General features: G+C 54.4%; 11 protein-coding genes across 11 annotated transcripts; 5 read left to right on the forward strand and 6 right to left on the reverse strand.

Moving 5' to 3' along the window:
* The first annotated feature begins 679 nt into the window (after window positions 1–679).
* BO82DRAFT_381179 (proline dehydrogenase family protein) lies at window positions 680–2,660 on the forward strand. Its single transcript, XM_025637827.1, has 2 exons — window positions 680–1,423; window positions 1,478–2,660. The coding sequence occupies exons 1-2, from the start codon at window positions 843–845 to the stop codon at window positions 2,325–2,327; spliced, it is 1,431 nt and encodes a 476-aa protein (XP_025495379.1). The 5' UTR covers window positions 680–842; the 3' UTR covers window positions 2,328–2,660.
* Window positions 2,661–2,788: 128 nt separating this feature from the next.
* BO82DRAFT_429670 (uncharacterized protein) lies at window positions 2,789–4,643 on the forward strand (the record flags this gene model as incomplete). Its single annotated transcript, XM_025640559.1, has 6 exons — window positions 2,789–3,039; window positions 3,113–3,460; window positions 3,534–3,692; window positions 3,782–3,835; window positions 3,925–4,551; window positions 4,614–4,643. The coding sequence occupies exons 1-6, from the start codon at window positions 2,998–3,000 to the stop codon at window positions 4,641–4,643; spliced, it is 1,260 nt and encodes a 419-aa protein (XP_025495380.1). The 5' UTR covers window positions 2,789–2,997.
* Window positions 4,644–4,970: 327 nt separating this feature from the next.
* agdC (putative alpha-glucosidase) lies at window positions 4,971–8,072 on the reverse strand. The gene is made up of 7 exons (XM_025637828.1): window positions 7,840–8,072; window positions 7,174–7,781; window positions 6,875–7,118; window positions 6,749–6,820; window positions 6,223–6,696; window positions 6,060–6,168; window positions 4,971–6,004 (listed from the first exon to the last, which is right to left on the reverse strand). Exons 1-7 carry the CDS (start codon window positions 8,048–8,050, stop codon window positions 5,110–5,112), a joined length of 2,613 nt encoding a protein of 870 aa, XP_025495381.1. The 5' UTR covers window positions 8,051–8,072; the 3' UTR covers window positions 4,971–5,109.
* A 2,490-nt stretch (window positions 8,073–10,562) lies between these two features.
* On the reverse strand, window positions 10,563–11,782 carry BO82DRAFT_351523 (fumarylacetoacetate hydrolase family protein). The gene is made up of 4 exons (XM_025634446.1): window positions 11,646–11,782; window positions 11,035–11,589; window positions 10,879–10,975; window positions 10,563–10,824 (listed from the first exon to the last, which is right to left on the reverse strand). Exons 1-4 carry the CDS (start codon window positions 11,671–11,673, stop codon window positions 10,617–10,619), a joined length of 888 nt encoding a protein of 295 aa, XP_025495382.1. The 5' UTR covers window positions 11,674–11,782; the 3' UTR covers window positions 10,563–10,616.
* Window positions 11,783–12,046: 264 nt separating this feature from the next.
* On the forward strand, window positions 12,047–12,708 carry BO82DRAFT_351525 (uncharacterized protein). Its single transcript, XM_025634447.1, has 3 exons — window positions 12,047–12,229; window positions 12,291–12,340; window positions 12,424–12,708. Exons 1-3 carry the CDS (start codon window positions 12,100–12,102, stop codon window positions 12,595–12,597), a joined length of 354 nt encoding a protein of 117 aa, XP_025495383.1. The 5' UTR covers window positions 12,047–12,099; the 3' UTR covers window positions 12,598–12,708.
* A 523-nt stretch (window positions 12,709–13,231) lies between these two features.
* BO82DRAFT_351527 (Ygr210 GTPase family protein) lies at window positions 13,232–15,264 on the forward strand. Its single transcript, XM_025634448.1, has 11 exons — window positions 13,232–13,345; window positions 13,414–13,471; window positions 13,542–13,551; window positions 13,621–13,889; window positions 13,970–14,063; window positions 14,120–14,151; window positions 14,209–14,420; window positions 14,478–14,683; window positions 14,739–14,918; window positions 14,975–15,095; window positions 15,151–15,264. The coding sequence occupies exons 1-11, from the start codon at window positions 13,310–13,312 to the stop codon at window positions 15,175–15,177; spliced, it is 1,245 nt and encodes a 414-aa protein (XP_025495384.1). The 5' UTR covers window positions 13,232–13,309; the 3' UTR covers window positions 15,178–15,264.
* Window positions 15,223–15,894, reverse strand: BO82DRAFT_351529 (uncharacterized protein). Its single transcript, XM_025634449.1, has 2 exons — window positions 15,412–15,894; window positions 15,223–15,338 (listed from the first exon to the last, which is right to left on the reverse strand). The coding sequence occupies exons 1-2, from the start codon at window positions 15,766–15,768 to the stop codon at window positions 15,327–15,329; spliced, it is 369 nt and encodes a 122-aa protein (XP_025495385.1). The 5' UTR covers window positions 15,769–15,894; the 3' UTR covers window positions 15,223–15,326.
* Window positions 15,895–16,143: 249 nt separating this feature from the next.
* On the forward strand, window positions 16,144–18,323 carry BO82DRAFT_303413 (SET domain-containing protein). Its single transcript, XM_025632152.1, has 4 exons — window positions 16,144–16,561; window positions 16,675–17,237; window positions 17,316–17,904; window positions 17,967–18,323. Exons 1-4 carry the CDS (start codon window positions 16,232–16,234, stop codon window positions 18,090–18,092), a joined length of 1,608 nt encoding a protein of 535 aa, XP_025495386.1. The 5' UTR covers window positions 16,144–16,231; the 3' UTR covers window positions 18,093–18,323.
* A 425-nt stretch (window positions 18,324–18,748) lies between these two features.
* BO82DRAFT_351531 (uncharacterized protein) lies at window positions 18,749–19,543 on the reverse strand. Its single transcript, XM_025634450.1, has 3 exons — window positions 19,247–19,543; window positions 19,063–19,147; window positions 18,749–18,986 (listed from the first exon to the last, which is right to left on the reverse strand). Exons 1-3 carry the CDS (start codon window positions 19,485–19,487, stop codon window positions 18,875–18,877), a joined length of 438 nt encoding a protein of 145 aa, XP_025495387.1. The 5' UTR covers window positions 19,488–19,543; the 3' UTR covers window positions 18,749–18,874.
* Window positions 19,544–20,687: 1,144 nt separating this feature from the next.
* Window positions 20,688–22,395, reverse strand: BO82DRAFT_351532 (carboxylesterase/lipase family protein). Its single transcript, XM_025634451.1, has one exon. The coding sequence runs from the start codon at window positions 22,362–22,364 to the stop codon at window positions 20,709–20,711; it is 1,656 nt and encodes a 551-aa protein (XP_025495388.1). The 5' UTR covers window positions 22,365–22,395; the 3' UTR covers window positions 20,688–20,708.
* Window positions 22,396–23,265: 870 nt separating this feature from the next.
* Window positions 23,266–25,760, reverse strand: BO82DRAFT_429679 (uncharacterized protein; the record flags this gene model as incomplete). The annotated part of the gene is made up of 3 exons (XM_025640560.1): window positions 23,266–24,791; window positions 24,917–25,293; window positions 25,512–25,760. The coding sequence occupies 3 exons, from the start codon at window positions 25,758–25,760 to the stop codon at window positions 23,624–23,626; spliced, it is 1,794 nt and encodes a 597-aa protein (XP_025495389.1). The 3' UTR covers window positions 23,266–23,623.
* Window positions 25,761–27,141: the final 1,381 nt, after the last annotated feature.

The following is a 27,141-nucleotide window of genomic DNA, read 5'->3' on the forward strand; positions in this document are numbered from 1 at the left end:
AACTCCGGTGGGGCAGTTGAACCAACCGGCCCGTCCACCGGCGGAGTTTCTTATCGAGCTGACTTTATCAGCTTATCGCCGGCCGATCCATACATTCTATACAGATTGGGGATTGCCTCCCATGCATTAACACATCAAGCACTTTTTGAGACATCCATGTTGGATCATTGCACTCAGGGGGAGGAAAGAGGGGGGTTTTCATCAAAAGATTGAGAAAGGATTCATTGGACCTGATCCGATTTCATGGTTCTTGGAATCGCCACCGGTTTATGACATAAGTTTGACCAAGTTGAGCAATCTTCTCCCTAAATTGGAAATAAAATGCCCCGGGATGCGGGTTGACATCACGAGGCGATCACGAGGGGGCAATTGTAGATGTGCAGTCCATCCACATAACTCAATAATGGGAGTGGTCATGTGTCCAGCTGCCGCCCCCTAGACTGCCTATGAATAATAAGAAAAGGGTACCACCGGCATTGAGTTTGCAGCTGCAAGCAGCTGCAGCTAAGCTGCCACTTCATAGATTTTGGTCGATATAGTAATGTTGGAAGAAGTAATGCGGCGACCGGCAAGGAGGACCGCCCGGTTTCCACCGGCTACTGGAGCGGATTCCCCTTCCCCTTCCCCCTTCCCTTTTCTTTATCTGTACTATCTATACAAGACTGTAGGACGACAAAGAATTAAATTCTTCTTCTCAGGTACAACTTCTTCTCTTTCTCTCTCTAGACTATTTTACACACTAGACATTATCCGTCTCTTCCTCTTATACATCCTCATTCATCGTCCGTCCTCTTACTAGACCATACACTACCACACCACCCATACTATCGATAACAGTCACCATGAAGGCCGCTCGCCGCCCAATGCGGGCGCTCGCCAGCGCCCCCGGCCGCCGCTATGTCAGCCGGACCAGCAACGCGAAGTCGTCCGTCGCCGTCTCGCCCGCCTCGTCCACCACTACCCTGCAACACCAGGTCTCCGCCTCGCTGCAGAGCACCGTCTCCTCCACGCCGCTGGCCAAGCTGCCCCTCTCGACCGTCCTCCGCTCGCTCGTCATCCTCTCCGTCTCCTCGTCGTCGCTGCTCCTGAAACCATGCATCTTCGCCCTGTCGACGCTGGCGCACCCCAAGTCCGCCCTGCTGGACGTGGCCCGCAACCCGCTCCTCAACGCCGTCGTCAAGCACACCATCTACAAGCAGTTCAACGCCGGCGAGAACAAGGTCGAGGTGCAGCGCTCCATCCGCGACATCAAGTCGCTGGGCTACCGGGGCGTGCTGCTGGGCTACGCGCGCGAGGTCCTGGTCGGCGAGGGCCAGGTCGACCCGTTCGATGAGCAGCTCGCCCGCGAGGAGATCCAGACCTGGCTGGACGGCACCCTGAAGACGGTGGACATGGCGCAGGAGGGTGATTTCGTGGCTCTTAAGTAAGCTCCCTAAAAAGACCCTAAGCAACCCCACGAAAGCTAATTCCTAGAAAGATGGACCGGAATGGGCCACCAAGTCCTCCATTACCTGCAGAACAAATCCGACCCCTCGGAGCTAATGGACAAGGCGATCAAGCAGGTGTGCGACCTGGCGATCGCGCGCAACGCGCGCCTGCTCGTCGACGCCGAGGAGCAGGCCGTGCAGCACGGGATCGAGAACTGGGCGCTGCGGTACCAGAAGTACTGCAACGCGCGCACGCCGGGCAAGGCCATCTTCTTCAACACCTACCAGGCCTACCTGAAGTCGACGCCCGCCACCATCGCCCGCCACCTGGAGTTCGCCCGCGAGAACGGCTTCACCGCCGGCGTCAAGCTGGTGCGCGGCGCGTACCTGAAGACGGAGCCGCGGCAGCTGATCTGGGACGTTAAGGAGGACACGGATGCCTGCTACGACGGGGTCGTCGAGGCGCTGCTGACCCGCCGCTACAACGCGATGCTCCGCCCGGCTTCGGAGAAACACACCGAGCAGCTGCCCCCGCTGAACGTGATCATCGCCACCCACAACCGCGACTCCGTCCGCAAGGCCCACGCCATCCGTCTGAAGCAGGCCGCCACCGGCGAGTCCCAGGGCGTCGATCTGAGCTACGCCCAGCTGCAGGGTATGGCCGATGAGGTCAGCTGCGAGCTCCTCCAGGGCTTCCCCGGCGGGGAGGGCGCCGCCGCCACCGAGTCGCCCAACGTCTACAAGCTGTTGACCTGGGGTACCGTCAAGGAGTGCATGGGCTTCCTGATGCGTCGCGCGGTCGAGAACACCGAGGCCGTCGGCCGCACCAAGCAGTCCCAGGAGGCGATGATGGGCGAGTTGAGACGTCGGGCGCGTCGGGCTTTCGGTCTGCGCAACTGATGCTTTACGATTTTTGTTTTCTTTGTGGTTTTTGCGGATTATATCCTTTTCTTCCTGCGTGTTGAGAATATTGGCGTCCTTTGGTTGCTGTTTGGTTTCGGGATCGGTTCTGAGTCCCTGAGCGTCTCATTGCATTTCAGATGGCGTTAGCATTAACTTTCAAACTCCCTTAGCTTTTGTTGGTGGCTGGAATGAGATCAAGATTGATATTGATACTACTGTTGTCGTTTTGAGGACTTTCGTAATTTTCTGGTGTTTCTCTGGGGTGAGAACATTGTTGGGAACATAGCATCAGCCGTGGTCTACTAGAATTACCCACCTATGAAGTGTTCTACAGTGCCGCCATTCAAGTTCTCGCCGGTTGCTGTCCGATACTGTCAGCTGACACAAACACCTCCACATACTCTATAATGCAGAGTGCAACCGCCAATCTCTCCACTATCAACATGTTAACAGAATGGCACAGCCAGCTTCATCAGCCAACAAACAAGAATCAAGATATGACGCATCCGCGGGGAATCCCCCACCTCCCCCCACAACTACACCAAGTCAGTGGTCGATCCGCTCAGCCCTTCTTTTCCACAGCCTACTTTTCCTCTTCCCAGTTCCCACTACTGACTGAAACCACGGTAACATCAACTCGTCGCCGCAAACCACCTATGCGCTCTACATGGGCGCATCCCCGTCTCAGATCCTCTGCTTCCAGGCTTCGGTCTGTTGGAGACTGAATGACTCTACCAACTGTGGTATCCCCACGGACAAGACTCACCGGTAGCTTACGCCAGTGGATTGGCGCAGGCGTGGAGGATGAAAATGACAGCGCCGACGGAGGGAATTATCTGGGCATTCTGACGCTGGGGTGGTGCTATAACCTCTCCGCTTGTCTCGTGGAGTTGCAGGGCGATGGTGCTAGCTTGCGGTATACCGAGTCCAAGGCTATGGGGGTGTTGCGAATGGGGTTAGCGAAGATACCGCAACGACTGTTGTTGATATTGGCGCGGTCGATGAGAAGATTTCCCGGTGGTGGTCGGCGCTCCTTGCTCCGGGTGCAGGCTGGAAAGCCGTCGTCGAGGTTTCTGCCGATGGCGAGTTTCTGGCGCCCTGGTCTGTGGCGTACGTGGGTGCTGCAGGAGGTACTGTATCGCATGGCGGAGGAACGGGGCTCTTAGAACTACTTCTACTCCTATCCCGCTGTCGTCCCGCCAGGCATTCGAGTCGCTCGCCCAGTTCGCCCTCTTGCACAACACGGGCAGCCAGTTCCTCGTTGCGCTCGCAACGGCGATCACCGTCCCCACGCATTCAGGCGCCCGTTGTTCAGCTGCTGCTGCTGCGCCCGCCACAAAATCAATCCCGCAAGACTGGGCGGTACTACGCGAGCACCTGCCGTACTACATGTCGTTGAGCTGCCACCCCGACGCGATAACATGTCCAATCTATGCGGCACCTTCTGGCAGGCCGATGTGCCGTGCACCCTCGTGAGTCCGTGGCTGCATCCCATCCTGAACGAGGTACGCGAAGGCTATGAATTGGACCAATATGCAGAGATCCTGGCCCCTCGTCGGCGGCATCCGGCGCCCCCCCCCCCCCCCCCCCCCAGCATCTCTGCGCTCTGGCTGGGCGCGGCGGCGGGTGGGCTCGTCCCGATGATCATCCGGCGGGTCCGACGGGGCAGGCCGCCTCTCGACCCGGTCGCGTTCCCGTGGACGGGCTGTGCACAGAGCTTATGGAGCGTCCAATCCGAGGATCGTATGTGGATGCACAACCAATGGATTGGATCTGGCGAGCGGATGTGTGGTGGCTGCTTCATTGGCCGGTTGTTGAGGAGGATGGGGTGTCGTATGCTCGCCCGCCCCGGACGCCCTGGGAGCCCTGGGAGCCCTGGGGGATTATGGGCATGAGGGATTGTGCGTTGCGGGTGCTGGCGCATTTGGGTTGTGCGTGGCATGAGTTCCGGTACTGTTGTTGGAGCTGGGAATTGGAGGGCGGTGAGGTTGTTCATGACCTGGGGGTTTCCCCAATAACGCAAATTGATCCTGCGACGCCGGACATAGACCCTTTCTGTGTCGGAGAGTTAGGACTCTTCCCTTACAAGCCACTTGACCAGGAAGCTTCGCAGGAGGTATCATTGGAGGTCTTTCGGTGGTCTGTGGTTAATGGCGAGGGGGTTCCTGCGGAGAATTTGTACCGGGATGAGTGGCTGGCGGGGCTGGATATGATGTGGATAGTGAGGAGGCGGTTGAGAAGGATGAGGGGGGTTCGAGCTGTTAGTTCTAGCTTTATTGATAGGGCATCGTGCGCGCCGTAGAGGACTGGTAGAAAGCATGTGGCATTGATCAAGACACTTAGGGTTCCGCTGGACGTAGTCTGTAAGAACGAACGGATTCCTTGGTCCTTTCCATCTACCTCAGGTCTCCTGCATCGGTGTGCGCAGAGGCGCATGCGTTGAAGGCCCTGTTGCCTTACGAGCGGCTACCTGAATAGTGCTGCGCATATCAGCTCGTACGATGGAGATGGTTCTGTCACCTCTGATGATAGACACAGGATACATACAAGTAGAGGTCCTGGCTAGAGAAACTATCTGCGCACCATGTGCATATGCCGCAGGTCCGTCTGGTTTGAGCTTCTACACATAGACAGTAATAGCCGATACTGTAGTCGATTGCCTAGGTCTCATATATATTTCATTGAGGTATGAAAATCCAGCGCGGACATGCCGCGCAATCCAGGCCAACTATTCTAGTCCTTGAGACATGATTCTCACCAAAGGGCTATGATGCACGACTTAAAGCTTGACCTTCAGCGACGACTGCAAACTAAACCCATCCCCGTGCGTCTTGTTGCCCGACTCCCCCAGCACCGTGACCTTCTCCACCCGCACCTCGGACCCGGCATTCTCCACCGCGACGCGCAGCTCGCGGCCCGTCCGGCTGTAGTGGAACGTCACCTCCGTGGCGGCGGCCTGCTCGACCGAGTCCCCGTCATCGAGATACAGACTGCCCGACGCAGTGCCATCCAGCCCGGGGGCAATCAGCAATTCAAACCCCTTCTTCCGCACCTCGGTCGTAGTCATGGCGCTGGCCGCGCGCACGGGCACGATATTCCCGCCGCGGACGTGGATGGGGATGTGCGTGTAGTCGACGTCCGTGAGGGTGATGTTCGCCCCGCGCCCGCGCACCGCGCGCCCCGTGTACCAGTCGTAAAAGATGTCGTCGGGGAAGTAGGCGTCCACGGCCGTGGCATTCTCCTGCGTGACGGGGCTGACGAGGAGGGCATCTCCAAAAAAGAACTGCAGGTCGTTGGCGAAGGTGTCCTCGTCCTCTGGGTACAGGTAGAACAGCGGCTGCAGGAAGGGCTCGCCCGTCTGCGACTGGCGGTGCAGCCCCGTGTAGATGTAGTCCAGCAGCCGGTACCGGATGTCGATCGCTTTCCGGGCCGACTCGGCCACCGTCGGCCACACGTAGAACTCCTGCGAGACGTCGCCCAGCTCGTTGTGGTTGCGGTAGAACGTGTAGAACGCCCCCAGCGCCGCCCACCGCGCGCACAGCTGCTCCGTTGTGTTGCCGCCGAACCCGCACACGTCCGCGCCCACCATTGGGATCTGGAACATGGACGCGAATGCCAGGATCTGCGCGATCGAGATCCGGTAGTGCTCCCAATCGCTGATGTTGTCGCCGAGCCTCGGGGTGGGTTAGGATGTGAGGTTTTGTAAGGGACGGGGTGGGGGAGGCTTACCAGTGTCCCACGTGCGAGCCCGCTCCTGCGTAGGTACTCCGGGTGATGATGAAGGGTCGGACCTCGGGGCGACGGGAGGCCATGGCGTCGCGCGACGCCGTGCTCATCACTGAGCTATGTTAGCAGCGTAAACAGAAGTTTGAGAGGCTGTGGTTGTACTCACTTGTTCCGTACAGATTGTGCGTGTCGTACTCAACGTAGCCCTCCCCGGCGTGGCCGATGTCGGTTTGGATTGTGTTCATGCTGATGACTCCGGCTGCATTCTGGATCTTGTAGAGCGGGTCAGTGAGGTTGCGGTCGGCTAGCCCGATCTTCGCCCCCTTGGTGCCTTGACTGTTAACCGAAGAGCGCTTGGACGCAGAGGGCTGGAAGTCCTGGGGGAACCCAGGCAGCGGGCGAGGGCTACTGGCTCGAACAGCAGGCGCAGCCGGGGGCAGGTCGTCGGAGATGGCGAACGCGGCCGGATCAGCGCACGGGTACGGGCAGAAGTTGGCCGCTTCGTTCATGTCAATCCACAGACCGTCGATGTCGACTCCCGAGGAAGCGTTGAAGAACTCTGCGAACTGCGCGTTCCAGAATTCTTGGGTATCAGGGTTGAACCAGTCCGGGTAGACGGTCACGCCGGGCCAGACGGCACCTGGTCGTAGGTAAGCTTTGTATACTTCACTGAAGGCAAAGGATGGTAGAACCTTCATATAAACTTCCATTCTGGTGGTGGAGGAAGACGCCTTCGCTCACACCAGTGGTGTATGCCGAGTTGTCTTTAACGGACTGTCAGCACTTGAACCTCATAATACTGCTGCTGGAGTACTCACTGCTGACGCTCACTGCGGGGTCAACCATAACAATGTACTTCTGGTCGTGGCGGTGTAGATAAGTGACCAGCTCGCGCATTTTGTTCAAGGGGAATCTTTCCGGGTCGAGAGTGAACACTCTCCGCTTATCCATGTAGTCGATGTCGGTCCACATGGTTTCCAAGGGGATTCCTGCTTTGCTGTAGTTGTACACCACCTCGGCTACATTGTAGACATCCTGGTATCCGTATCTGCATTGATGGAACTAACACAAGTTAGCCACGACTGGGAACTACAGTCCTTGGGATGGAGAAACGTACTCCCAAAGTCCAGTAACTCTGCATCGCTGGAAGGCCGACGACCTTAGAGTACTCAATACTCGCCTCCTTGGGAGTAGGCGCGGTGAAGAAGTAGAAGTCAAAGACGCCGCCCAAAGTGTTGTATTCGAGATATTGCTGGCCGTCGTCGGTCTTGTTGATCTTGATGTCCATGCCGTTGGAGTTCAGCAGCAGAACGCCGTGGGTTCCAGACTCGCCACGGTGGTCATAGTAGACCGGATGGCTGCCGTACAGGTTGGTCCCGTTGGGCGCGCTGTAAGCGTCGCGGTTCCAGAGCGTGCGGGTGTAGTTGTCTGTGGGCAAGCGCATAGGATCTGAGTGCTCCCCTAGTCCGTAAAGGTAGGGCTCATCGGGGAGCCAGGTGCGCAGGTTTAGATACTGGGTTTGGAACACGAGGTTCGATGCTGAGGAATCGAAGAGCACCTCGTCGTCTCTTGAGACAACAAACGAGAATGGCTCTTCCACCAGTCCGAAATCCAGCGCCGAGGTGTCGCTGGACCCGTTATCCCCGTCCACGCGGGGAAGCACAGATTCAGGAACCTGGTATACCTGTTCATCGGCATCGTAGATGATTACATGGAGGCGTTCATCTAATAATAACTGTGAGCGAGATCTTTGACCTCAAAACCCAATTGCACAAACTCATACCGGTCTGGTATTCCACAAGAAGTTTGAGATCGCGCAGATCCGTGCCATAGCTGTTGCAGGGCGAGCCAGCTAAAGTCAGGTCCGCTGTTAAAGAGTTCGCACCCTTCTTGACATTGGAGGCCTTGTAGCCAGGACAGTTATGGTGAGATGTCTCCGATCTGATAGCTGCAGCGCCCACTAGAGGGACAAGAGCAAACAAGAACCCTAGCATCCTCAGTCAAGAGCGCGCCTTAGGGAACAGCGTTGTTTGAGAAAGTGTGGTGAGATCGACTCCCGATCGTCAGGGTATATATAGGCATGCAACCGGTCAGAGCTTGCTGACAACGGATGCAGGGCATGTTGATCCAAGGCCATCAGAATGCAGGCTGCAGTACAACATTGACCCCACCAGCTCTCACAATGCTCGAAATTGTTCTGATGCCAAGACCAGCCCCGTCAAGTATTTTGCCGACGAAGACCGCGATTCAAAGTCCAGAAGTCGCTGCCAAGAGGCAGGTTAGACTCGAGTAGGAAGGCCGAGGTTGGGGTAGAGCGGAGGCTGAACCCTTAACAAGGTAATTGGCACCCTTTTTCAAAACTATTTCGGTCAATTATCGGGGATCATCGCCACTAGTGATTTGGGAAGTCGGGACTCATGCGGGGGGCATGTCGGCTGGGCTTTGGCGGTGGCTTGCATCCGTCAGAGCCGGCCACCTCATAGCGCGGTATGGTATGAATGGTTGCATAGGTATGTATCATTTGTGACGTCGCTCGTTCTTTTTCTGGTGGCACTAGAGCGACAGGTGCGGTGCAGGCAATAATTGGAAGGTCGGGACCCTTACGCTAAGGTGAGGGGAAGGTTTGGCTGCTGCAGCTGCAGCCGACGTGGAGCCAGCACGGGCCGTAAGACGAACACACCATTGCATCACAACAGATAGGAGAAGTTAGTGACGGGAATTATTGTTGGAATCTAACTGTGTTGCTGCGAAAGAAAGGCGTGAGTGTAAAGACACTGATCGTCTCCATGGATTGAGATCAAAGCTAGGTGACCCAGAGATATGGATAGTAGAAAAAGCAGAGAGCCAAGAGACCCGGGATCGGATCGGACTTGAGATGCAAGTAAACCAAGCCTTACCTAAAGAGGAAAATACTTCAACCACAACAGCCAACTCACCCCCCCAAAGAACAGTCTAGCATTGTTAATGCACCATCGTGTCTCCTATGCTTGACTCCTAATGGCTAGTCAGCCTACACAAGAGAAGTTCTAGAGCATTCAGACTTGTTTCCAAACGTGCACTCGTCAAACCTACCACGACCACCTGGTGGAAAATACTCGCTCATTGCCGCTGGTATTTCACCAACACGCCTCACCGAGTTCAAACTCGTCTACACATCAGAGCGATGCTCGAACATCCCTGAAGCTGACCTCTATATTCCGAAAAGTGTAGTAACTAAGCCTACCGAATGGACAACTCCTTTCGCACCTACAAGTACACCGGCAAACCAGTAGCATTCATCTCTGATCTTAGTGAGCTACGGGGCTCATCCGCACCGAAGAACCCCGAAAATTAACGAGAGGATCTCTGAGCACCCCCAGGATAACCTAGGTCCCCCGGAACCGAATCATGGCTTCAGGATGCCAAGGTCTACGGAGATTTAGCGGGATTATCTGTGGAGGGCGTGGACAAACACCGGCCGACGGACGTTGAGGGTGGGCACATAGTGCTGGGTGGTCGGGCGGAGCGGGTGAAGTGCGGGGACTGGAATAGGGTGGTTGGGGTTTGCGAAGTACCGTAACGCGGGGGAAGGGGTAGAGTATCGTTTGTGCTTTGCGTGCAAGGTCTCCTTCTGTTGAAGTAGCTTCCTGTGTGTAGAAGAGGGCTTGACAGGATCGCAAACATCACCGTAGTAGCTGCGCAGGTAGGCTTAAGCCCCCTAGCTCAGGGATTGGCATATGTCATAAGGTAATAGCAACAATTGCAAGCAGACTTGCTGCCAACCCAGACATGAATGCATGCCTTGGCCATCATAGAGATGCTTTCCCGGTAATCTATCTGCAACACGTGATCGAACCAGGAATTGTTTGGGTATTGAGTTGTTTGTTTGCTTGTTAAAAGGCAGTTGTCCGGTGTGTCCTTATCGCAAAGGCGCGAACCCGAGCCGGTCGGCCCTCGGGACTGATTAATTCCGGCGGAACTGATTTTATCCACCGTATCCGGTCGGATAACCCGGGCGCGCAGTGGTACAGATTGCGATGCCATATGTTGTCTTGATCAGAATATCAGGAATGTATATGTGCACTGGTCGCTTATCAGCAGAGACTCTCTGGGAGTCACTACTAAAGGATAGGCAGAGTTACTATGGAAAAGAACAGTTGTGCCTCATATCAATCGCAACAACCGGAGCACTGGCATCTCTCCGGTGCGCGGCAGCTGTGTACTGTGTACAGGGATTGTGGGGAGCTGAATTAGTCATCGTGGGGATGTGGCCTCTGAGCTACGTACGCATCGGCATGCATCCAGTTATCGGATATGCCGGCAATGCTCTGCCATTGTGAAGCATCGAGCTGAGCGACAAGGATTCTCATGTGCAGAGAGCGAAAGCATGTCAATCGACTAAGCTTCGTGTCTGCTGCGCGTAATCTATCTACTGGACTTGTTCTGGTTATTGGGGGCTGATAGAGGCAATTGACCAGATAAATCAAATCAAATTTGACGAGAAGAGCTACGAATGGATATATTGAGATACACGCTTGACAAAATCTATTATCTATACTATCGTAAACTCGCTACAAAATTTCAAGCCTGGTTCTCGATCTTGGTGATCAAAGTGCCGACGTGAGGCTGCAGCTCGACAGTGAACTCATCGCCGTGCTTCAAGAACTCCTTGGGGTTCTTGGCAGCGCCAACACCGGGGGGAGTACCGGTCAGAATGATGGTTCCAGCGGGGATCGTGGTGCCCTGTGACAGGAAGCTGACGAGCTGGGGAACGCTGAAGATCAGGTCACTATACAGAATTGTTAGCTTTTATGTTGCGCGTAAGGAAATCAACCAAACATACGTGAGAGGGCAGTCCTGCAGGACCTTGCCGTTCTTGGATCCCTTGATGTGGAGCTTGCTGGCATCGGGGACTTGGGCGGCGGAGACTAGGACGGGGCCTACATTCGATACAGTTAGAAATATGCTACATCGATGGGTGAGAAGCGAGCGTGCTTACCGATCGGGCATGAGGTATCGAATCCCTTGGAGAAGCACCACTGGCTCTGGTTCATCTGAGAGGTCCGGCTGGATACATCGTTTGCAGCCGTGTATCCGAGCACGTAGTCCAGCGCCTCCTCCTCGCTCACATCCTTTGCATCACGGCCGATGACGATGACCATCTCCGACTCATAGTCACCGGTGTTGTCCTTTTGTGTGATCTTGGGCAGGACGGTGGGGGCGGGCCACGGGTCCGAGAGCGCCGTCGGGGGCTTCATGAACAGCGTGGGGACGGTGGGAATGTCCAGCTTCATCTCCGCGGCGTGGGAGACGTAGTTCAGGCCAATGCACCGGATGGTGCCGACCTCGGTCTGTGCCAATGGGGAAAGAATGCGCTCGATGGTCTCGGTCGCGTCGGTCTTCTGGCCGGGGTTCAGGACCGATGTGCCGGAGAAAGGTCGCACGGCGACTTCCTGGCCCTTGTAGACAGCCAAACCCACATCAATGGAGGCATCGACGGGCTCGCCGATCAGGATCTTGGAGGGGTTCGACTTGGGGACGAAGCGCACAAGGCCTGGTGGAGGGTTAGCCGCTGAAGCATTTTTTTTTTGGCCAGAATCGTTCACATACGCGAGAAGGTGGATGCGATTTTAGACATGGTGGATGAAGGATGGATGTGAGGTATGATGCGAACGGGAGAGATGTGTAGAACAGTGGATTCGACGCTTATAAGAGGAAGGCGGCATATAACTACCCCGACATCGCAGCTGCCACCCCTCTTTCTGGTGCGGGGAGGGGTAAAAATAAGAGGTGGGGCAAATGGCGAATTGAGGTCGGGTGGGAAGCTCGGAGGTGGTCGAACTGTTGGCCTCCTTCTCGGACGAAACCCGGCGACGACTGCTACACTAAACAGCCCACTTCAACACTTCCCCACGCCGCGGTTGTGGGGATGTCGCCAGCGGGGATCTCGGTCGGAGAAAGCGGCGAAGTCGCAATGCGCTTGACGCTGGTATAAAAGGCTACCATGTACGCCGTCGCAGCTTCTTCAAGATTTTGAACTAAGCATATTCCTCAATCAGCCATCATGTCTCCCAAGGGCCCCTTCCGTCTCGTCACCGTCAACACTGCTCCTGAGAGAGCCAAGCGCCTGATCGGCCGCCTTATCGAGGCCCTCAAGGACCGCTACACTATCATTCACGTTGATAACTGCGAGAGTGAGTAAATCAATTGTCTGAATGCCTTGTCCTATACTTGACTGACCACGAGCCTGAGCAGAGATCGAGGAGGTCGAACCCAAGGTCAGGGAGCACATGCCTGACGTTCTGGTAAGTTGGGATCCTCTGCCACGAGCACCAATTCGCTGGGAATCCCCTCTACCTCTGGTATATGTTCTGACTCGATCCTACAGTTCAGCGCTTCCATGTGGACCAAGGAGCAGGCTCAGGAAATCCACTCCATTGCTCGTTCGATCAACCCCACCATCAAGCTCCACGCCATCCCCGAAGGCCTCCAGGTCGAGCGCGGCCCCGATGCCATCGTCGAATACCTTGTCGAGAAGGTCCCTCCGTTGTTGGATGCTTAAGTGGACATTGCTCTGAAGGGGTGAGAGTGCCAGGGGCAACTCACGGATTATGTGGTGGAATTGATGATACTCTACGTCCTGTATATAGTTTATTTCACAACAATGTTCGCGGAATCGCGACAATGCTTCTACGGACCATGATCTGTATACTGTAAAGCTCTTGACTGCTGATCGTGCTATTAAGCGCATGAGAAGTGGCATCGAAGCGGTTCTTAGTAATTGGGAGATGTGCCAATGGCATATAAGAGTTGCTCCCTCCTACTGCGCGTCCTGTGCATCCAAAGCGTAATATATATTGTCTACAGTATGCCTCGAAAAAAATACTACCGAGACACAATGCGGATCACGAGTATGGGCGATATTATTCTTTGGTGCATATGAAGAGTCAACAATCTCCAGACTTGCCAGCTCTCCCACTTCCCAAAATCGTAATCCAGTCCCTCGAAACAGAGACCGGATATGGCGAAAAATCGTAATCCAGCCCCTCGAAACAGAGACCGGATATGGCGATGATGCCCGCCGCGGTATCCCAAAACGGTCATACATAGTGCAGACCGCCTTCCTTGTACAGCCGGCAGAAATTGAATGTTTCCCCGCTCCTGCAGAAATGCTTTTTCGAACGAAACCCATCATAAACCAGGCACAAAAGAACTATTTACTTATTTCCGAGTCGTCGTGCACTTGATTTCCACCTGGGAAATTATACATCATCATGCCAAGAGATCCATTGATCGGCTTGGTGGGAAAGGTCTTTTTTATCTTCCCCATCCATCCACCGTCTGATCCACTGCTGATTCCAATGAGGGGAACCTGTAGCCGTCTAGCGGAAAGTCAACCACCCTCAACAGTTTGACTGATGCTTCCTCCAAAGTTGGTATGTTCGGATAATATTACCGCGAGTCTTAGGCGATCACCCTATACTAACTAGCATGACTATTGCCCAGGAAACTTCCCGTGCGTTTGACACCTACCCACCCACCGATTGACCAACCGTCCACCGAATAGCGCTGATGCCTCCCGCAGATTCACCACCATCGATCCTCAGCGCGCTATCGGCTATCTTCAAATCGAATGCGCCTGTCAAAGACTGAACGTTTCCGATAAATGCCGACCGAACTACGGAGGCTGCGTGGAGGGCCGCCGCTCGGTGCCGATCGAGCTCTTGGATGTAGCTGGTCTGGTTCCGGGCGCGCACCAGGGCCGCGGCTTGGGGAACAAATTCTTGGACGACCTGCGCCATGCCGATGCGCTGATTCACGTGGTGGATGTGAGCGGGACGACGGATGCAGAAGGTACAATCACATTCCCGGGGTTCAATCTAGCCTCGCGGGGTTACTGGGTGGATGGGACCGGGCTGACCGGATATCTGCAGGCAAGGCCACACGAGGCTACGACCCTTCGCAAGATATCGAGTGGCTTCACTCTGAGATTGTGCGTTGGGTGCTTGGCAACTTGATGCAGAAATGGTACGGTCGCGTTCGGAATCATAGATCAGATGGAGAGGCTGATTTTGTAACCCCAGGGGCTCGATCAAGAGGAGACATGTTGCTACAAGTGAGTTGATGGCGTGGTGAATGAACTTGTGGCAGGCTTTGCTAACGCTTCAGCTAGAATCAACGGCCGTGGATACATTGCAGTCTCAGTTCTCCGGTTACGGAAGTACATCCTCCATCGTCGGGCGGTGTCTGGATAAGTTGGCGCTCAAGGAACCACTGGAGGCCTGGTCGGATGAGACAGTGGAGAAGGTGGTCACGACGTTCATCGACGAGAAGTTCCCTACCGTGTTTGCCTTGAATAAGATCGACCATCCCGATGCGGACAAGGTATGTGCTTCCCTTCCACGGATGGATGTGTTCTTGAGCTAACCTGTGGGATACTAGAATATCAGCAAAATCGCCAAGATGCAAGACCCGAAGTCGATCGTGCTGTGCTCCGCCATCTCGGAGGTTTTCCTGCGCCGACTTGCCAAGCAGGGCTATATCAAATACATCGAAGGAAGCGAGTTTGTAGATATGCGAGAGGACCTGATTGATATGGGTGATCCGGATGGAGGTGGTCTCAAGGAAATGGACGAGAAGCTGAAAACGTACGACGCACCAGACTGGACTTGTCAGCAGGCAAGCTAACTTTGAAACCTCCAGGCGTGTCGAGAACTTGAAAGATATGGTTCTGTACCGATTCGGATCCACCGGTGTTGTCCAGTGTCTTTCACGTGCTGCGGAACTCCTGGGGCTTGTACCCGTGTTCCCTGTCCGCAATATCCACACCTTCTCATCCGGAGCCGGGACGGCAGTCTTCCGAGACTGTGTCCTCGTGGGAAAGTGAGTAGTCAATTGATCAAGCTAAAGCTAGCAGGGAATGTGCTGACAATAAGTAGGAACAGCACAGTGGGCGACGTTGCCCGCAAGGTCATGGGAGATGTACCCATCTCATATATCGAAGGAATCGGCGGAACGCGCGTTTCCGAGGATGAAATTGTGGAAGTTGGGAAATACGACGTACGTGGATTCCTTGGTTATTTACCATTCATGCGAAGACTAATCTTGCCTTTAGATTCTTTCTTTCAAACCTGGCCGATAGATCCCCGCCATACAATCTATGTACAGTGAACATGATAATGAAACTATAAACCGATGTGATGCTACATTCATGAAGAGAACACGAGTTTTTAGAACAGCAGAAAACGATTGTTGCACAAACTGATATCAGCCAGACATTATCGACGAGATTTAGTGACCGCGCTGAGAAGTAGGTGGGTTAGCTAGAAATACTCGCGGCCACTGTTATCGCGCAAGTAAGGATTGCCGAGCATACCTGTCCGCGCTCATCATTCATCCCGATAATCGGCTCCGGCGCCTTTGGATGCTCCTTCTTGGCCTTGCGCTCGTGCTTCAGCCCCCCGCGCTCCGTGGCGCCCGCCTGCTTGGAGCTGTCCGGCACCCCGTAGCTTGACTCTCGGTCCTCCTGCCCGGCTGATGAGGCATCGGTCGAGACGTCGGTGTTGTCACGCTTCTTGGTCCGGTTGACGGCGTGGTCGTCGGCGTTGGTGCCCACCCACGAGCTATTCCGACAGGCTTGCGCGGCGGTGGCCGGGTTGGTGATCTGTTGCTGCTGTCTTGCGAGCAGACTGGGGAGTCTCGAAGCGAAGCGGGTCGTGGTGAACATGGACATTCTTGCGGTTGCGTAGGTTTGTATGATGTGTAGATTTCCGGCTCGTAGTAATGCCCTCAACTCGACGGTAGAGAGAAGATAAGAAGATAATTAATTGGGGTTGAATTGATCGGGATTCTGTGAAGATGGTAGCTGTATGGATAAATGACATCAACGACAATGCTCCCCCCTAGCTGGTTATATACTCCGCGGTCAATCCAGTGACTTTTACCCCGGTAATGGCCATGACCGCGTCCTTGGCGCTGCATGACGTCTCCATGCCGTAATGAGCCTGACCCTAGGGTATAGGGCTTACGGGGTGCTTATCGATAACGGCCGGGAACGGTACAGAACGGGGGGGCGGAGGGTCAACGTCAAATCAAAACATCCTCCATCCTCCACCCTTATATACCCTGCATGCATGCTAGGTTATGCTATGCTGTTATGCAGATAGCTTCCAGCAAAGAGTAGGTCGATCAGCAACATGAAGCGCGCGCACTTACCGATTGAGACGCTGCCGGCGTGGGTGAGGCTCAATGGAATCGGGGTGGAGAGCGTTGTCTTCGGTACTCTCGGCGCGGAGCATCACCATGAAAATGATACCTCGGATAGCAACAGCAACAGCAACAAGGGTACAGGGATCATCGCGACGGAGGATCGAGCCGGTGGCGAGACCGCCCTTGGCGCCGTGGACACAGGGGTGCTATTGAAGGTTCCCCCGGATCTGATCCTGTCGTTGGAGACGGTGCACGGGTATGCCAAGTCGGATGGGCGGCTGCGAGCGGTGCTTGATGCGGTCGGAGAGTTTGGGCGGGTATGTTTTCTTTCCTCTCTACCATCGTTATCTTAAGGGGCTGGGGTTTTAGAAATATTGAAACCGGGGATGGGGGCTCGGCGGTCCATGATGCATGTTAACAAAGGCAACAGACCCCGCGCGGCGCGATCCTGATCTTCCTGCTCATGCAGATCACGCACTCCAGTCCGGATTGCACGACACAAACCCCGGTGGTGGGTGTCGCGGGCCCCTGGACGGAGTATATGAAGTACATGCCGCGGGAAATCCCGCTGCCCACGTTTTACTCGGATGCGGAGATGGAGCTGCTGCGCGGGACGTCGCTGCGGCTGGCGGTGCATGCGAAGCTGGCGGCGTTGGAGAAGGAGTTTGCGCGGCTGCGGGAGGCGACGCGGGGGATTGACTGGTGTCGGGAGGTTTGGTGGGGTGGTGATGCTGCTGGTGATGCTGAGGGTGATGATGCTGAAGAAGAGGGACGGCTGATGCTCGAGGACTGGAAATACGTCGACGCGCTGTATCGCTCGCGGATGGTAGACCTGCCGACCAGCGGGCATGCGATGGTCCCCTGCATTGACATGGCGAATCATAGCTCCGACGACACGGTCAAGGCGCTGTATGATGAGGATGCGGAGGGGAATGTGGTGCTGCAGTTGCGGTATGGGAAGAGGGTGCATGCGGGGGAGGAGGTGACTATCTCGTGAGTTCTATTCCCGTTTGGGATTATGGGTTTTGGGGGCTTGGGTGAAGATTGGGGGCTTACTCTGGGCATGAAAAGGTACGGCGGCGAGAAGCCCGCTTCGGAAATGATCTTTTCGTACGGTTTTCTGGATCGAGATACCATCGATGCGAAGCAGATATTCCTGGATTTGGACATCCCGGACGATGATCCGCTGAAGGTTGTTAAGAAAGCGTTCTGCAAGGAGCCACCGGGCGTCCGGGTGTATACGTCGGCTGCAGATTCCGAATCAGCGCCCACCACGGCCTGGGAAAGCTCCATTATCTGGTGGGCGTGCGTGAATGAGGAGGATGGGTTGGATTTCACGGTCCTCCAGACTACTGATGGCGGACGCGAGTTGAAGGCGCTGTGGAAGGGGGCGGAGTTGCGCGACTCGAGTCATCTCAGCGAGCTGCTCCGTGCGGATCCGCAATGGGATATCATTCAGCTTCGTGCGGTGGTGCTTATCCTCGAGAGGCTGGAGACGCAGGCTTGGGTGCTCCGGGAGACGGGCTTGATGGTCTCTGAGATTGACGAGAATGAGGACGTGCGGGCGATGTTTAGGCCGGATGTTTACGATATGATCAAGCGTTTGCGAGTGTTAGAGATGAATTTGTTGGGTCGGGGGATTGAAGGCTTGGTCACGCGGGTATGTTGCACTTTCTTCGGGTTGCTTGTCTTGCGATTACGTTGCTAATTTGAGTGTTGCAGAGAGACGAGCTCATGGCCAGTCCGGCGGTCAGTCAGTATCTTGGGCAGCAGCAACCGGAGACTGTTGTGGCGGAAGATGACTCCGGCCAGCAGCAGTCTGAAGATCTTGAGGAAGATTTCTCTTGAGGCGAACTGAAGACAACAGCACTGTAATGACGACTGGACAAGATGCGAAAAAACGAGTTCTCTTAAGAGAAGCCATGATCGCACAACATGGCAGTGCCAATCCGATAAGTGGTGACATAGTATTAGTTATAGGCCTCACAGTGATGTAACATAATCCATAAGTAAACTGGCTATGTGTGAGCCGGCCACCTTGGTAACTACTACTACATTAATGATACTAAGTATATTCAGATACGAATATCTCCATAACGAATACTAAGTCTAATTAACATCGTAGTAGTATATGTAAGATATGCAGTAATAAGAATTTTATTCCACGCGATTAAGAAGGTAGTTTCTTAAAGAAAAAGAAAAAAAAAAAAAGGAAAAGAATAGAACTAATCGAATTATAAATCTTGATATTTCCACCAAAAAAGATAGTCCAGTCAAGTCTATCTCTAGGTAGGTGGTAAAAGCACACTGACGGTAAGGAGGCAACAGAATCCTATTCTCATCTATTATGCATGCACATGTCGGTTGAGCTGTGTAGCGTAAGCTCTTCCAGGATGTTCCTATGAAGTATACCTTAATTCCAGCATGAAAGGCTTGCTTAAAAAGCCCCTGATCATTATCCGGCCCTCACCCGACTTTCTACTAGATACAGAACAAAAAGCTCCCAACAATAAAAGTGAGACATCTCATTCTGCGTATCCCCGGTACTATGCGTTTCCCATATACCCCTCCACATAACAAAATAACTTATCTTTCAGCAAACTCCACCCCCTCATGCTAAAAGTCCGCTCTCACTCCGCTGCACAATTAAAGCTCTTCGCCCGATCATTCCACCCCAAATACGCCAGATTCTCATAACCCGGGAAATGGATCTGCAGTTCCTGGCCATGACAGCCCGACTCCCTGGTGCATACAAATCAATAACCCATCCTCGAGATTGTTCATAGCAAGCAAGTAGGGGGGCAGCGGTCAAACTCACGAATACAGCGTACACCAACTCCCTCGATCCGATCCCGCGGCCGAGACACCGCGATCGCCCGGCGGGAATTGATCGGTGATGGTTGCTTTTTGGTCTTGTGTTAGTCAAAGGCTTAAAGCTGGGTTGGTAGGGTCTTAAGGGGTAGGTGGGTAGGTATGGTAGGTAATTTGGGGGCAATGCGTACTGCACTGTCCAAAGGGGGGGGTATAGTGGACGCAGTAGCCCCGGAAGAGCGCGTTCTCGCAGAGGTAGAGGCCGGAGTTGGTGTTGGTGTTGAAGAAGACGTGTTCGGCGGTGGTGACGCGGGTGGTGGTGGGGATGGGGGCTTCGAGAATGGTTTGGTCGGCTTGCTGCTCGTGGCAGGGGAGGCTTGTGGCGGATTGGAAGAGAAGAGGGAGGAGGATGGTGGTGGTGAGAAGATGCATTTGGATTGTTGGTGGAATTTGTGAAAGGGGTTAATGGCTTGTTTTGCGGTTGCTTGGGACGGTTTGGTTTGATGGGGATTGAAGGAGCGAGTCGGCACGACCTTATATACCTTTGCTCAGGTGTAATTGGACTGGATACGGCGTGCTTGTACTTCACTCCAAGTTGGCTGTTGGATGCCCAAAGACGAAGGCTTTTCTCGAACATGCTTGCTTCGTGTTGGACTCTGTGCATATCGACTACGACTGGATCATTCACTGAGTCGAGGCATGCAACGCTGTGAGATGAAGTGGTGCTTCGTATTTGAAGAGCCTCATTCCTGAAACTACCCAATTATCAGCGCCAATTCTTGTTGTCTATCCGGGGGAGCTGCGTCTGGGATCAAACCACCTCTACTTAGTACTCTAATGGAGCCAAGAAACTCGAGGACTCGGACTGGCCGATGCCAAGAGACACGGAAGCTGTCAAGGGGATCTTAATTTGCCAGGGCAAGGTGCCTAACAAAGCCAAGCACGGAGGATGTGCGCCAAGACTCGGATGTGAAGAGGACTGGACTGGTACAATGCAGGCTAATGCATAGCCTGCATATTCTCGGGGAATGCTTAACGGCAGGACGCGAAGAGAACAAATCAGTGGTGGGCACGTTGTGCGCTGTGCAGATTACCCATGTCAGAGGTTGTCAGGAGATGGTCAAGCAAAGGATCCAGAACGTTCCCACATTCATCACAGCTCGAGAAGGTGCATATATTGATACGAGCGTGAGCGTCCTGATGACGAGGGAAGTGGCTAGTTTGTTGCGGACTTGAGGATGTTCTTCCTTGGCGGGTAGCCATCTTATACTCTTGGTAGTGTAGAGCCCTTGAGTCGAATATCGATTCAGGCTGATTGGTTTTGATTAGATATATTGGATCTATTTGTTGTACTTATACCCGAGCTGCTTACCCGACTAAGTACAGTACGTTACCACCCGCACCGAAACACAAGGAATAAGTATGAGGCTAGAACAAGGACTAAAGTACATGCAAAAGGAATGACTACATACACCAAATCCCAATCTTCAATATCGTACCCAGCTTGAAAGATGTTGAGGGGGCTTCTTAGCCTAACAGGCCATGCTCCAGCATCTCGCAATCTTTTGCCAGAACACTAAGCCACACCGTCTGCGCAATCTCTTTACCTCCCCCCCCCCCCCTTCTCATTTGCCTCAGAGAGCAGAATCATCCCTAGTAAGGAGTCTGCTCATGGAACCACTTCATCATAAACTTAACCTGCGCCTTCTCCGCGATGGCCACATTCTCAAACGCATTGCCCAACTCCATGACCACCTGCGTGCCATTCTTGTTGTTCGGCCGCCACACCGGCAGCGTGCCGTTGCCCGTGTACGAGCCGCCTTCGTTGGGGTTCAGCGTCTTCGCGAAGTTGGCCCAGTACGCCGACATGTGCTCCTGGATCTCCCAGTCCTCGTCGGTGAAGGGGTAGGTATCGACGTTCGCGTACAGCGCGTTCAACGCGTACATGATCTCGGACTGGTGGAAGGCGCCCTGGCTCTGGCCGGGCGGGGCGTGGGTCCAGTAGTAGGTGTAGAAGTCCGAGGTCGCGGCCTTGTACCAGTCCGTCGCGTAGGCCCAGGAGCCGATGAGCGAGGCGTCGCGGGCGGCGGCGTTCCACGAGCGGTCGGCGGTCGCGGCGGTGCCGTTATCGGGGTACAGGCGGATGTACTCGTCGTACAGGTCGCCGTACTTGGCTTTGGTGTAGGCTTCGTACTGCTTGACGGTGTAGGAGGTTGTGGTCGAGGCGCCGGACTCGTCCTTCGTGTTGCCGGTGATCACGGGGACGTCGTTGGCGGGCCCATTGATTAGGGTTTCCAGGTAGGTGGAGGGCAGGACGTAGCCGTCGAGGACGGGCTTGAAGATCAAGGGATAACCAGCGGAGAGGGCGGTGATCGGGTCGATCCAGGTGCTGTTGACGCGGTCCTGGGAACCCACCAGCAGGTCCTCCATGCTCAGCGTGCGCAATTCGGCGATGCTGCTTGCGTTGTGGAAGGTCGTGTAGTTGACGCCGTGGAAGAGGGCGGTGGACATGTTCACGTAGGAGGTGGCCAGTCCTGCGAGGAGCGGGTCGTAGGGGTACCGGATGCCGGATTCAGAGATGCCTCCGTGGAAGTAGCCGCTGAACAGCGGACTGTTGACGGCATGGTAGACCTGCGACGAGCCGAAGGATTGGCCTGCGACAACAACGCGGTCCGGGTCGCCGCCGAATTGGGCGATGTTGTTGCGCACCCATTTAAGCACTTCGAGCTGGTCAAGAACACCGTAGTTGCCGGAGGTGTTGTGGCCAGTGAGCTTGAGGCCTTCCTCGTTGAGCTCCGGGTGCGCCAGGTAGCCGAAGGCGTCGTCACGTCGGTTGAAGGTGATCAGGATCACGTCCTTGAGCGCCATACCGCCGCCGTACCACCAGGCATCATCCGAGGTCTCGTCGCTGCCTTGGTTCCAGACCATGACTGGCAATTTGTCGCTGGCGCTCCCCGCATTGGTCCACAGGTTCAGGCTGAGGCAGTCCTCGCTGATGTCCGTGGCGTATTCGCTGGGGCAGGCGGGGCCGAAGGCCGTGGCCTGGAGCGTCTCGTTCCACGGCGTGCGTGGCTGCGGCGCCTTCCAGCGGTTCTCGTAGCCCGTGTCCGCGGCGAAGGGGACGCCCAAGAAGGCGGTCACGTTCGACTCCGAGACACCGAAGTACTTCTCCAGGGTCGACTGATTGAAATACTGGAAGCCCTGCACGGGACCGTAGCTGGTTTGGATGACTTCATCCCACAACTGGGCGTGAACGAGGGAGGCACCTAGGGCCAAGGAGGCCAGGCCCTTGGTGGCGAGGGAAGGCATGCCTTAGTTTCTTGGACTTGTAAGGCAGGAGGGGAATGGAGTGGATGATGGTTGATAGAGAGTTGGGGGTGGCGAAGGGAGATATGCGAGGCTTTATAACCTGCGTCCCTGCCAGGCACGGCTGCGACGGCGAGCCGTTAGATCTCCGCGACTACCGAGGGTGGTGTGACAGACTGGAACAAGCACACGTGGGGACGTGATTGAGAATAGTGCTTCATGCGTAGTCTGCATGACGATCCTTGCCGCAAGTTGTAAGTAGCGCACTTCTAGAAACCATGGTGCCTTGCGAGACGCATCAGATATGCCTCAGCGGGGCGCGCAGCAGATTGACGGGTTGCATTTGCTGGACGGACTGTCGTCATATCCTTGCTCTATTGGACTATAGTCCCAGGGTGTTATAGTTTGGTTTCTTCACGAATTACCCTTCCGAGTCGAATGATGTGAGGCATTTAGACTGTCTCACGGCCCAATCTTAACAACTTGAGTAACCAGAAAGATCTGCTGATTTTCAAGACATAAGAGACCAAGGAGGTGCTGAGAAGTGCCTTGTCCTGAGCACTCTTGACTGCCCGCTTCTCTGCTTCTCCGCTTCTCATTCCGCGCCAGCGACGCGTAGTGAATGTAGTGATGCAATCATGCAAGCGACCAGAAGATAAGCTCGGACGATTCGGAGACTTGGCGGGATCGGCCGGCCCGCGTTACTGTCTGCAGGAACCAACTCCGCACGGCTGGGACGCGGCTCGGCGATTACTCCTAGGACAGGTAGTCCCGCACGAAGCGCCCCTCTTGGGCGCGGAGATACCCACAAAGCCCGAACTTGGCTCGCAAACTACACCCATTTTGGGACTCGGGTTCGGCAGTTACGGTTCTAGAATCTAAAAATGAAAAAGTACGATAAGCACTGGGAGTACATACTTGATATACTTGGTCGAGAAGGTTGAGTAGAGCAATTACCAAGATGACCTGTCTCTCAATATGTGCCACTAATACTACCAAGTTTGAAGAAACATAACCAGCAAGAAGAAGTGACCACGCCCTGAGGACTGATGAGTGGAATGGTAATGACAGCAGCTCCTCACTCGAGAATCAAGACACTGCGCAGCTCGAAAACGACTGCTGGCAAGATAAGAAAACTCAAGAAATGCACCAATATAACGAAAAGACCAGGTCGCCTCTTCAACAAATCTAGCCAACTTGACCATCAGCAGCCAATTCTGAAATTGGCTCATCTAAGGCTGCAGCTTTTCTCCAACTGGCTCCTACCAGTACTGCCTCCCCTCATTCTCTTGCTTCTTTATTCTCCTATCAGAGGAGGTCAAATATTTCCAAGAGTATGGTTCTGGTTCCTGTACAGGTTGCAATGCTGATCGATCCTCCCCTAAGTGGAACTCCGGTTCAGGCTTAATTTCTGAATATCGTGGAGTCTCAGGCTTGACCTCGGATAGAGGCTCTGACTCTGGCTCTGGCTCTGGCTCTGGCTCTGGCTCTGGCTCTGGCTCTGGCTCTGGCTCTGGCTCTGGAGCATGTCCATCCTCAACCGCAACTGCTGACGGCGCAGGCTCGACCTCAAGCTCAGCTTCAGGCACAGATTCAGCCTCGGGAACAGGGGCGGACTCGGAGAGCAGCTCTGGCTCCGTTGCTTGCTTCAGCTCCCTGAGACCAGAAAGCGGCTTCGGTACAGGTCTGGAATCACATTCGCCTTCCCTTTCTTTTGCGCGACCTAGCATCTGTTTCGCCTTCATATACTTGATTGTGACTTCACCAAGAGTTTGATGAAGCCTCTTTCTCTCCCCCTCGAGCTGGCCCAAGGCCTGATCGACGATAAACCCATCGAAGCTCTCCTCCTTACCAATGCCATATGCCCGTATAATCTGTCTCAGAGACACCGGGCTAGTCCAGAAAGCAATTGCTAAGCGTTTCCGAACAAAGTCCTCCAGCCAAGTGCGGGCCAGCTCCTCGCCGCGCAGACCGTCATATACTTCCCTTATCACTTTCAAAGTGTCCTCAGTTGGCAGTCGCGCTGCAAATTGCTTCAAGAAGCCCTTGGCCAGCTCCTGTAGCCCGGGGACTTCGTAGTACACCGCTGCGGCGTAGGTGTGGGCCGCGCGCGTGAGCTCTTCAAGGTCGCGGGCGCGCACGGCCTCGGAAACGTCAGCAACCGTGAGTGGGCGTCCGTTGTACAGCGTCTCGTATTGACCAGTGCTAAGGTAATGAATGAAGGTATGGGCGGCTCGAGACTCGATGGCTAGCTCCAGATGGTATAGCTTTCCATCCTGCAGCGAGCCTGACCCCTTTTTAAATGTGCTGGGTCCTCGGTGAGATGCTGACGAATCACACTCGAGTCGAGCGTACGGCCGCAGGTAGTAGTGTAGAACGGTATAATACTCGTCCTCTACCTTGAGAGTGATTGGGGCGGTCTGGTAGGGACTGCTGACATTAGAACCATCCTAAATTGGAAGAAACGCACAAAGGAAATGGAAAAGAGTAGAGACATTGAGAAATCACCTATAGGCGTGTTAGGTACAAGCTTGAATATTATCAATCGGGCTTACCTTTCGTCTCGTTGAGTGTATTCCGTCAGATCGGGAATGGTGAGGTCCTCGGCCAGTTCTTCGTCCTCGGCCAGTTCTTCGTCCTCGGCCAGTTCTTCGTCCTCGGCCAGTTTTTCGTCCTCGGCCAGTTCTTCGTCTTCGGTAAGTGGAGCCGTCTCCAGCTCTTGCTCTGGCTCCAGCTCCAGCTCTGGCTCCAGCTCCAGCTCCAGCTCTGGCTCTGGCTCTGGCTCTGGCTCTGGCTCTGGCTCCAGCTCTGGCTCTGGCTCTGGCTCTGGCTCCAGTTCTGGCTCAGGCGCCAGCTCCAGCTCCGGCACCAGCTCCGGCTCCAGCATCAGCTCACGCTCAGGCTCCGGTCCAGGTCCTGGCACCAGCTCCGGCTTTGATTTCTGGCGGTTAGTCGTCTTTTTGTTAATCTTTTTTTTAGCCATTTTCGTTTTAAAATGGTGTGAGTCTGTAAAGCTGAATGTATATTTGGGTTAGCAGAGCACCTTGATGTCTGCTTTATAGCCTACTTGAGAGCGCTGTACAGACTAGATTGATTGATTGCGAGAGCACATCAAACCCGTCCGGAATCCAATGACACGTCAGTACCTACCCCTGCAAGCAAGGCTGCGAATGCGAGGCGTATGCGAATGCCTCTATGTAGTTGGTGTGCGCTGGCAAGCAGGTCCGACCGCCGCGACCCAAACTGCCGGGACGAGGCAGCCAGTAATTGATGGGGAGTATCGTGGTTGCTGGGCGCGCAAGGTACTCTATCCCTGCGCGTGACTTTCTCCGAGTCTTCCGATGAGTATCTTTCCTGGCCACGGAGATCGTAGAATTGCCAAGAACCCTGCTCAGGCATTACAGGCTATAATGTGGACAATATGGCTGAAATGGTCATGGCCAAGTATAGATGGTGCCATTATGAGTTGAGAGCCTCGAGTAGGACCTTAAGTAGGTGGTACATGGACTACTCCCAACTCTACAGTCTTTTACATGAGTTGTGACCTGGCAGGTGCAGTGCAACGTCGTTATCTTAGCACCCGGGAAAATTTGTCCGGGCGTCACCATCGCATCATAATCAGCTGTTTTGAAGACAGCAGCGGCGCAGCCGTCGGGCCCATCAACATGGTTTCAAGCCTCGGCATTTGCTCCTATTCGAGCTTGTATGTCGGTTTGTGGCAGATGGTTTGTGAGCCCTGCATATAGGTCTCGAATAGAGTTAGGTCTTGAATAGACAATTAGAGACCAGAAGTTGCCCGTCTGAAGTGCTGCTGCTGGTGATCTGTTCTCGACCGAATGATAATTTCTAGACAGCCGACCCCGCTTACTCGAACCTAATCTACCCGAGGGCCCGGGCTCGACCCACGACCCACGACCCCTGATCCTCCTCTGTGGACCTTACCAGGTAGGTTGTTTTAGGTATTGTCAAAAGGATTATCAGATATAGACTACTGCTGGGCGCACTGATACCGTGATAAGGCTTCTTTGTTTAGGGCAACAGGACAAGCTCCACTTCCACTCTCATGACAGAAAGTCCAATGCCTGCATGCTCCAGACTTTAGCTGTCTACGTGTCAGCTGTCGGAATGAGGGGATATCGACATTAGGAGTAGATCATTGGACACCACCCGAAAAAATGAACCGCACTAATGCAAAAGCTATCCCAAGCTAATTTTGCAGTAGATTCGGGTGTCAGAGCATCAAGCGGGGGTGGCCGGGCAAAGTGCTATCGATTTGATTCGTTGTGGTGGGTTTGCCTGGACGACCTCTGGCTGAGTCGTGAGATTTCCACCAAACGCAAACCAGCGCCCGGTAGAGCTGCAATTGTGTAAACTTCTCACTTTGGCAACGGCCATTCGATTTCGTGATCAGTTAGCCAACATCAGAGGACATCAAAATGCCTCTCCACCGCCTTGGCAGCGGTCTTGGGTGCACCTGGCCACCACCTGGAAACCCCTCAACGCCAACGACCTCCTTCCCCCTCCCCATCCGCATTCAAGTATACCACACTACTACCGCCAACTTTGTCTGGCATTTCACCGACCACGCCGATAGATCTACTTCGCTTAGACTGGGGGCGCCGGTCGCCAGCGCTGTAACTGGGACCGCTACCGCGATTTCAAAATTCAATCTCGCATTCAATCAGACTGTGGACAGGCATGAAAAGTACGAGCATCTCCATACTTATATTGTGACGCTTACAAGCGGGTATGTAGAGGATTGCTTGGAAATTATAAGTAG

The sequence above is a fragment of the Aspergillus uvarum genome, assembly GCF_003184745.1.
Source record: "Aspergillus uvarum CBS 121591 unplaced genomic scaffold BO82scaffold_8, whole genome shotgun sequence".
Lineage (NCBI taxonomy): Eukaryota > Fungi > Ascomycota > Eurotiomycetes > Eurotiales > Aspergillaceae > Aspergillus > Aspergillus uvarum.

Bases quoted from the DNA above. Each gene is read 5' to 3' on its own strand.
- BO82DRAFT_381179 (XM_025637827.1), top strand. From the start codon at position 843: ATGAAGGCCGCTCGCCGCCCAATGCGGGCGCTCGCCAGCGCCCCCGGC. The intron at 1,424-1,477 runs GTAAGCTCCCTA...ATTCCTAGAAAG, and splicing joins GGTGATTTCGTGGCTCTTAA to ATGGACCGGAATGGGCCACC.
- agdC (XM_025637828.1), bottom strand. From the start codon at position 8,050: ATGCTAGGGTTCTTGTTTGCTCTTGTCCCTCTAGTGGGCGCTGCAGCT. The intron at 7,119-7,173 runs GTACGTTTCTCC...AACTTGTGTTAG, and splicing joins AGAGTTACTGGACTTTGGGA to TTCCATCAATGCAGATACGG. The intron at 6,005-6,059 runs GTAAGCCTCCCC...ACCCACCCCGAG, and splicing joins GGCTCGCACGTGGGACACTG to GCTCGGCGACAACATCAGCG.
- BO82DRAFT_351523 (XM_025634446.1), bottom strand. From the start codon at position 11,673: ATGTCTAAAATCGCATCCACCTTCTCGC. The intron at 11,590-11,645 runs GTATGTGAACGA...ACCCTCCACCAG, and splicing joins AATCGCATCCACCTTCTCGC to GCCTTGTGCGCTTCGTCCCC. The intron at 10,825-10,878 runs GTATGTTTGGTT...AATTCTGTATAG, and splicing joins CTGCAGGACTGCCCTCTCAC to TGACCTGATCTTCAGCGTTC.
- BO82DRAFT_351525 (XM_025634447.1), top strand. From the start codon at position 12,100: ATGTCTCCCAAGGGCCCCTTCCGTCTCGTCACCGTCAACACTGCTCCT. The intron at 12,230-12,290 runs GTGAGTAAATCA...GAGCCTGAGCAG, and splicing joins TCACGTTGATAACTGCGAGA to AGATCGAGGAGGTCGAACCC. The intron at 12,341-12,423 runs GTAAGTTGGGAT...TCGATCCTACAG, and splicing joins AGCACATGCCTGACGTTCTG to TTCAGCGCTTCCATGTGGAC.
- BO82DRAFT_351527 (XM_025634448.1), top strand. From the start codon at position 13,310: ATGCCAAGAGATCCATTGATCGGCTTGGTGGGAAAG. The intron at 14,684-14,738 runs GTACGACGCACC...TGAAACCTCCAG, and splicing joins ATGGACGAGAAGCTGAAAAC to GCGTGTCGAGAACTTGAAAG. The intron at 15,096-15,150 runs GTACGTGGATTC...TCTTGCCTTTAG, and splicing joins TGGAAGTTGGGAAATACGAC to ATTCTTTCTTTCAAACCTGG.
- BO82DRAFT_351529 (XM_025634449.1), bottom strand. From the start codon at position 15,768: ATGTCCATGTTCACCACGACCCGCTTCGCTTCGAGACTCCCCAGTCTG.
- BO82DRAFT_303413 (XM_025632152.1), top strand. From the start codon at position 16,232: ATGAAGCGCGCGCACTTACCGATTGAGACGCTGCCGGCGTGGGTGAGG. The intron at 16,562-16,674 runs GTATGTTTTCTT...CAAAGGCAACAG, and splicing joins CGGTCGGAGAGTTTGGGCGG to ACCCCGCGCGGCGCGATCCT. The intron at 17,238-17,315 runs GTGAGTTCTATT...GGGCATGAAAAG, and splicing joins GGGGAGGAGGTGACTATCTC to GTACGGCGGCGAGAAGCCCG.
- BO82DRAFT_351531 (XM_025634450.1), bottom strand. From the start codon at position 19,487: ATGCATCTTCTCACCACCACCATCCTCCTCCCTCTTCTCTTCCAATCC. The intron at 19,148-19,246 runs GTACGCATTGCC...AAGACCAAAAAG, and splicing joins CCCCCCCTTTGGACAGTGCA to CAACCATCACCGATCAATTC. The intron at 18,987-19,062 runs GTGAGTTTGACC...TGTATGCACCAG, and splicing joins AGTTGGTGTACGCTGTATTC to GGAGTCGGGCTGTCATGGCC.
- BO82DRAFT_351532 (XM_025634451.1), bottom strand. From the start codon at position 22,364: ATGCCTTCCCTCGCCACCAAGGGCCTGGCCTCCTTGGCCCTAGGTGCC.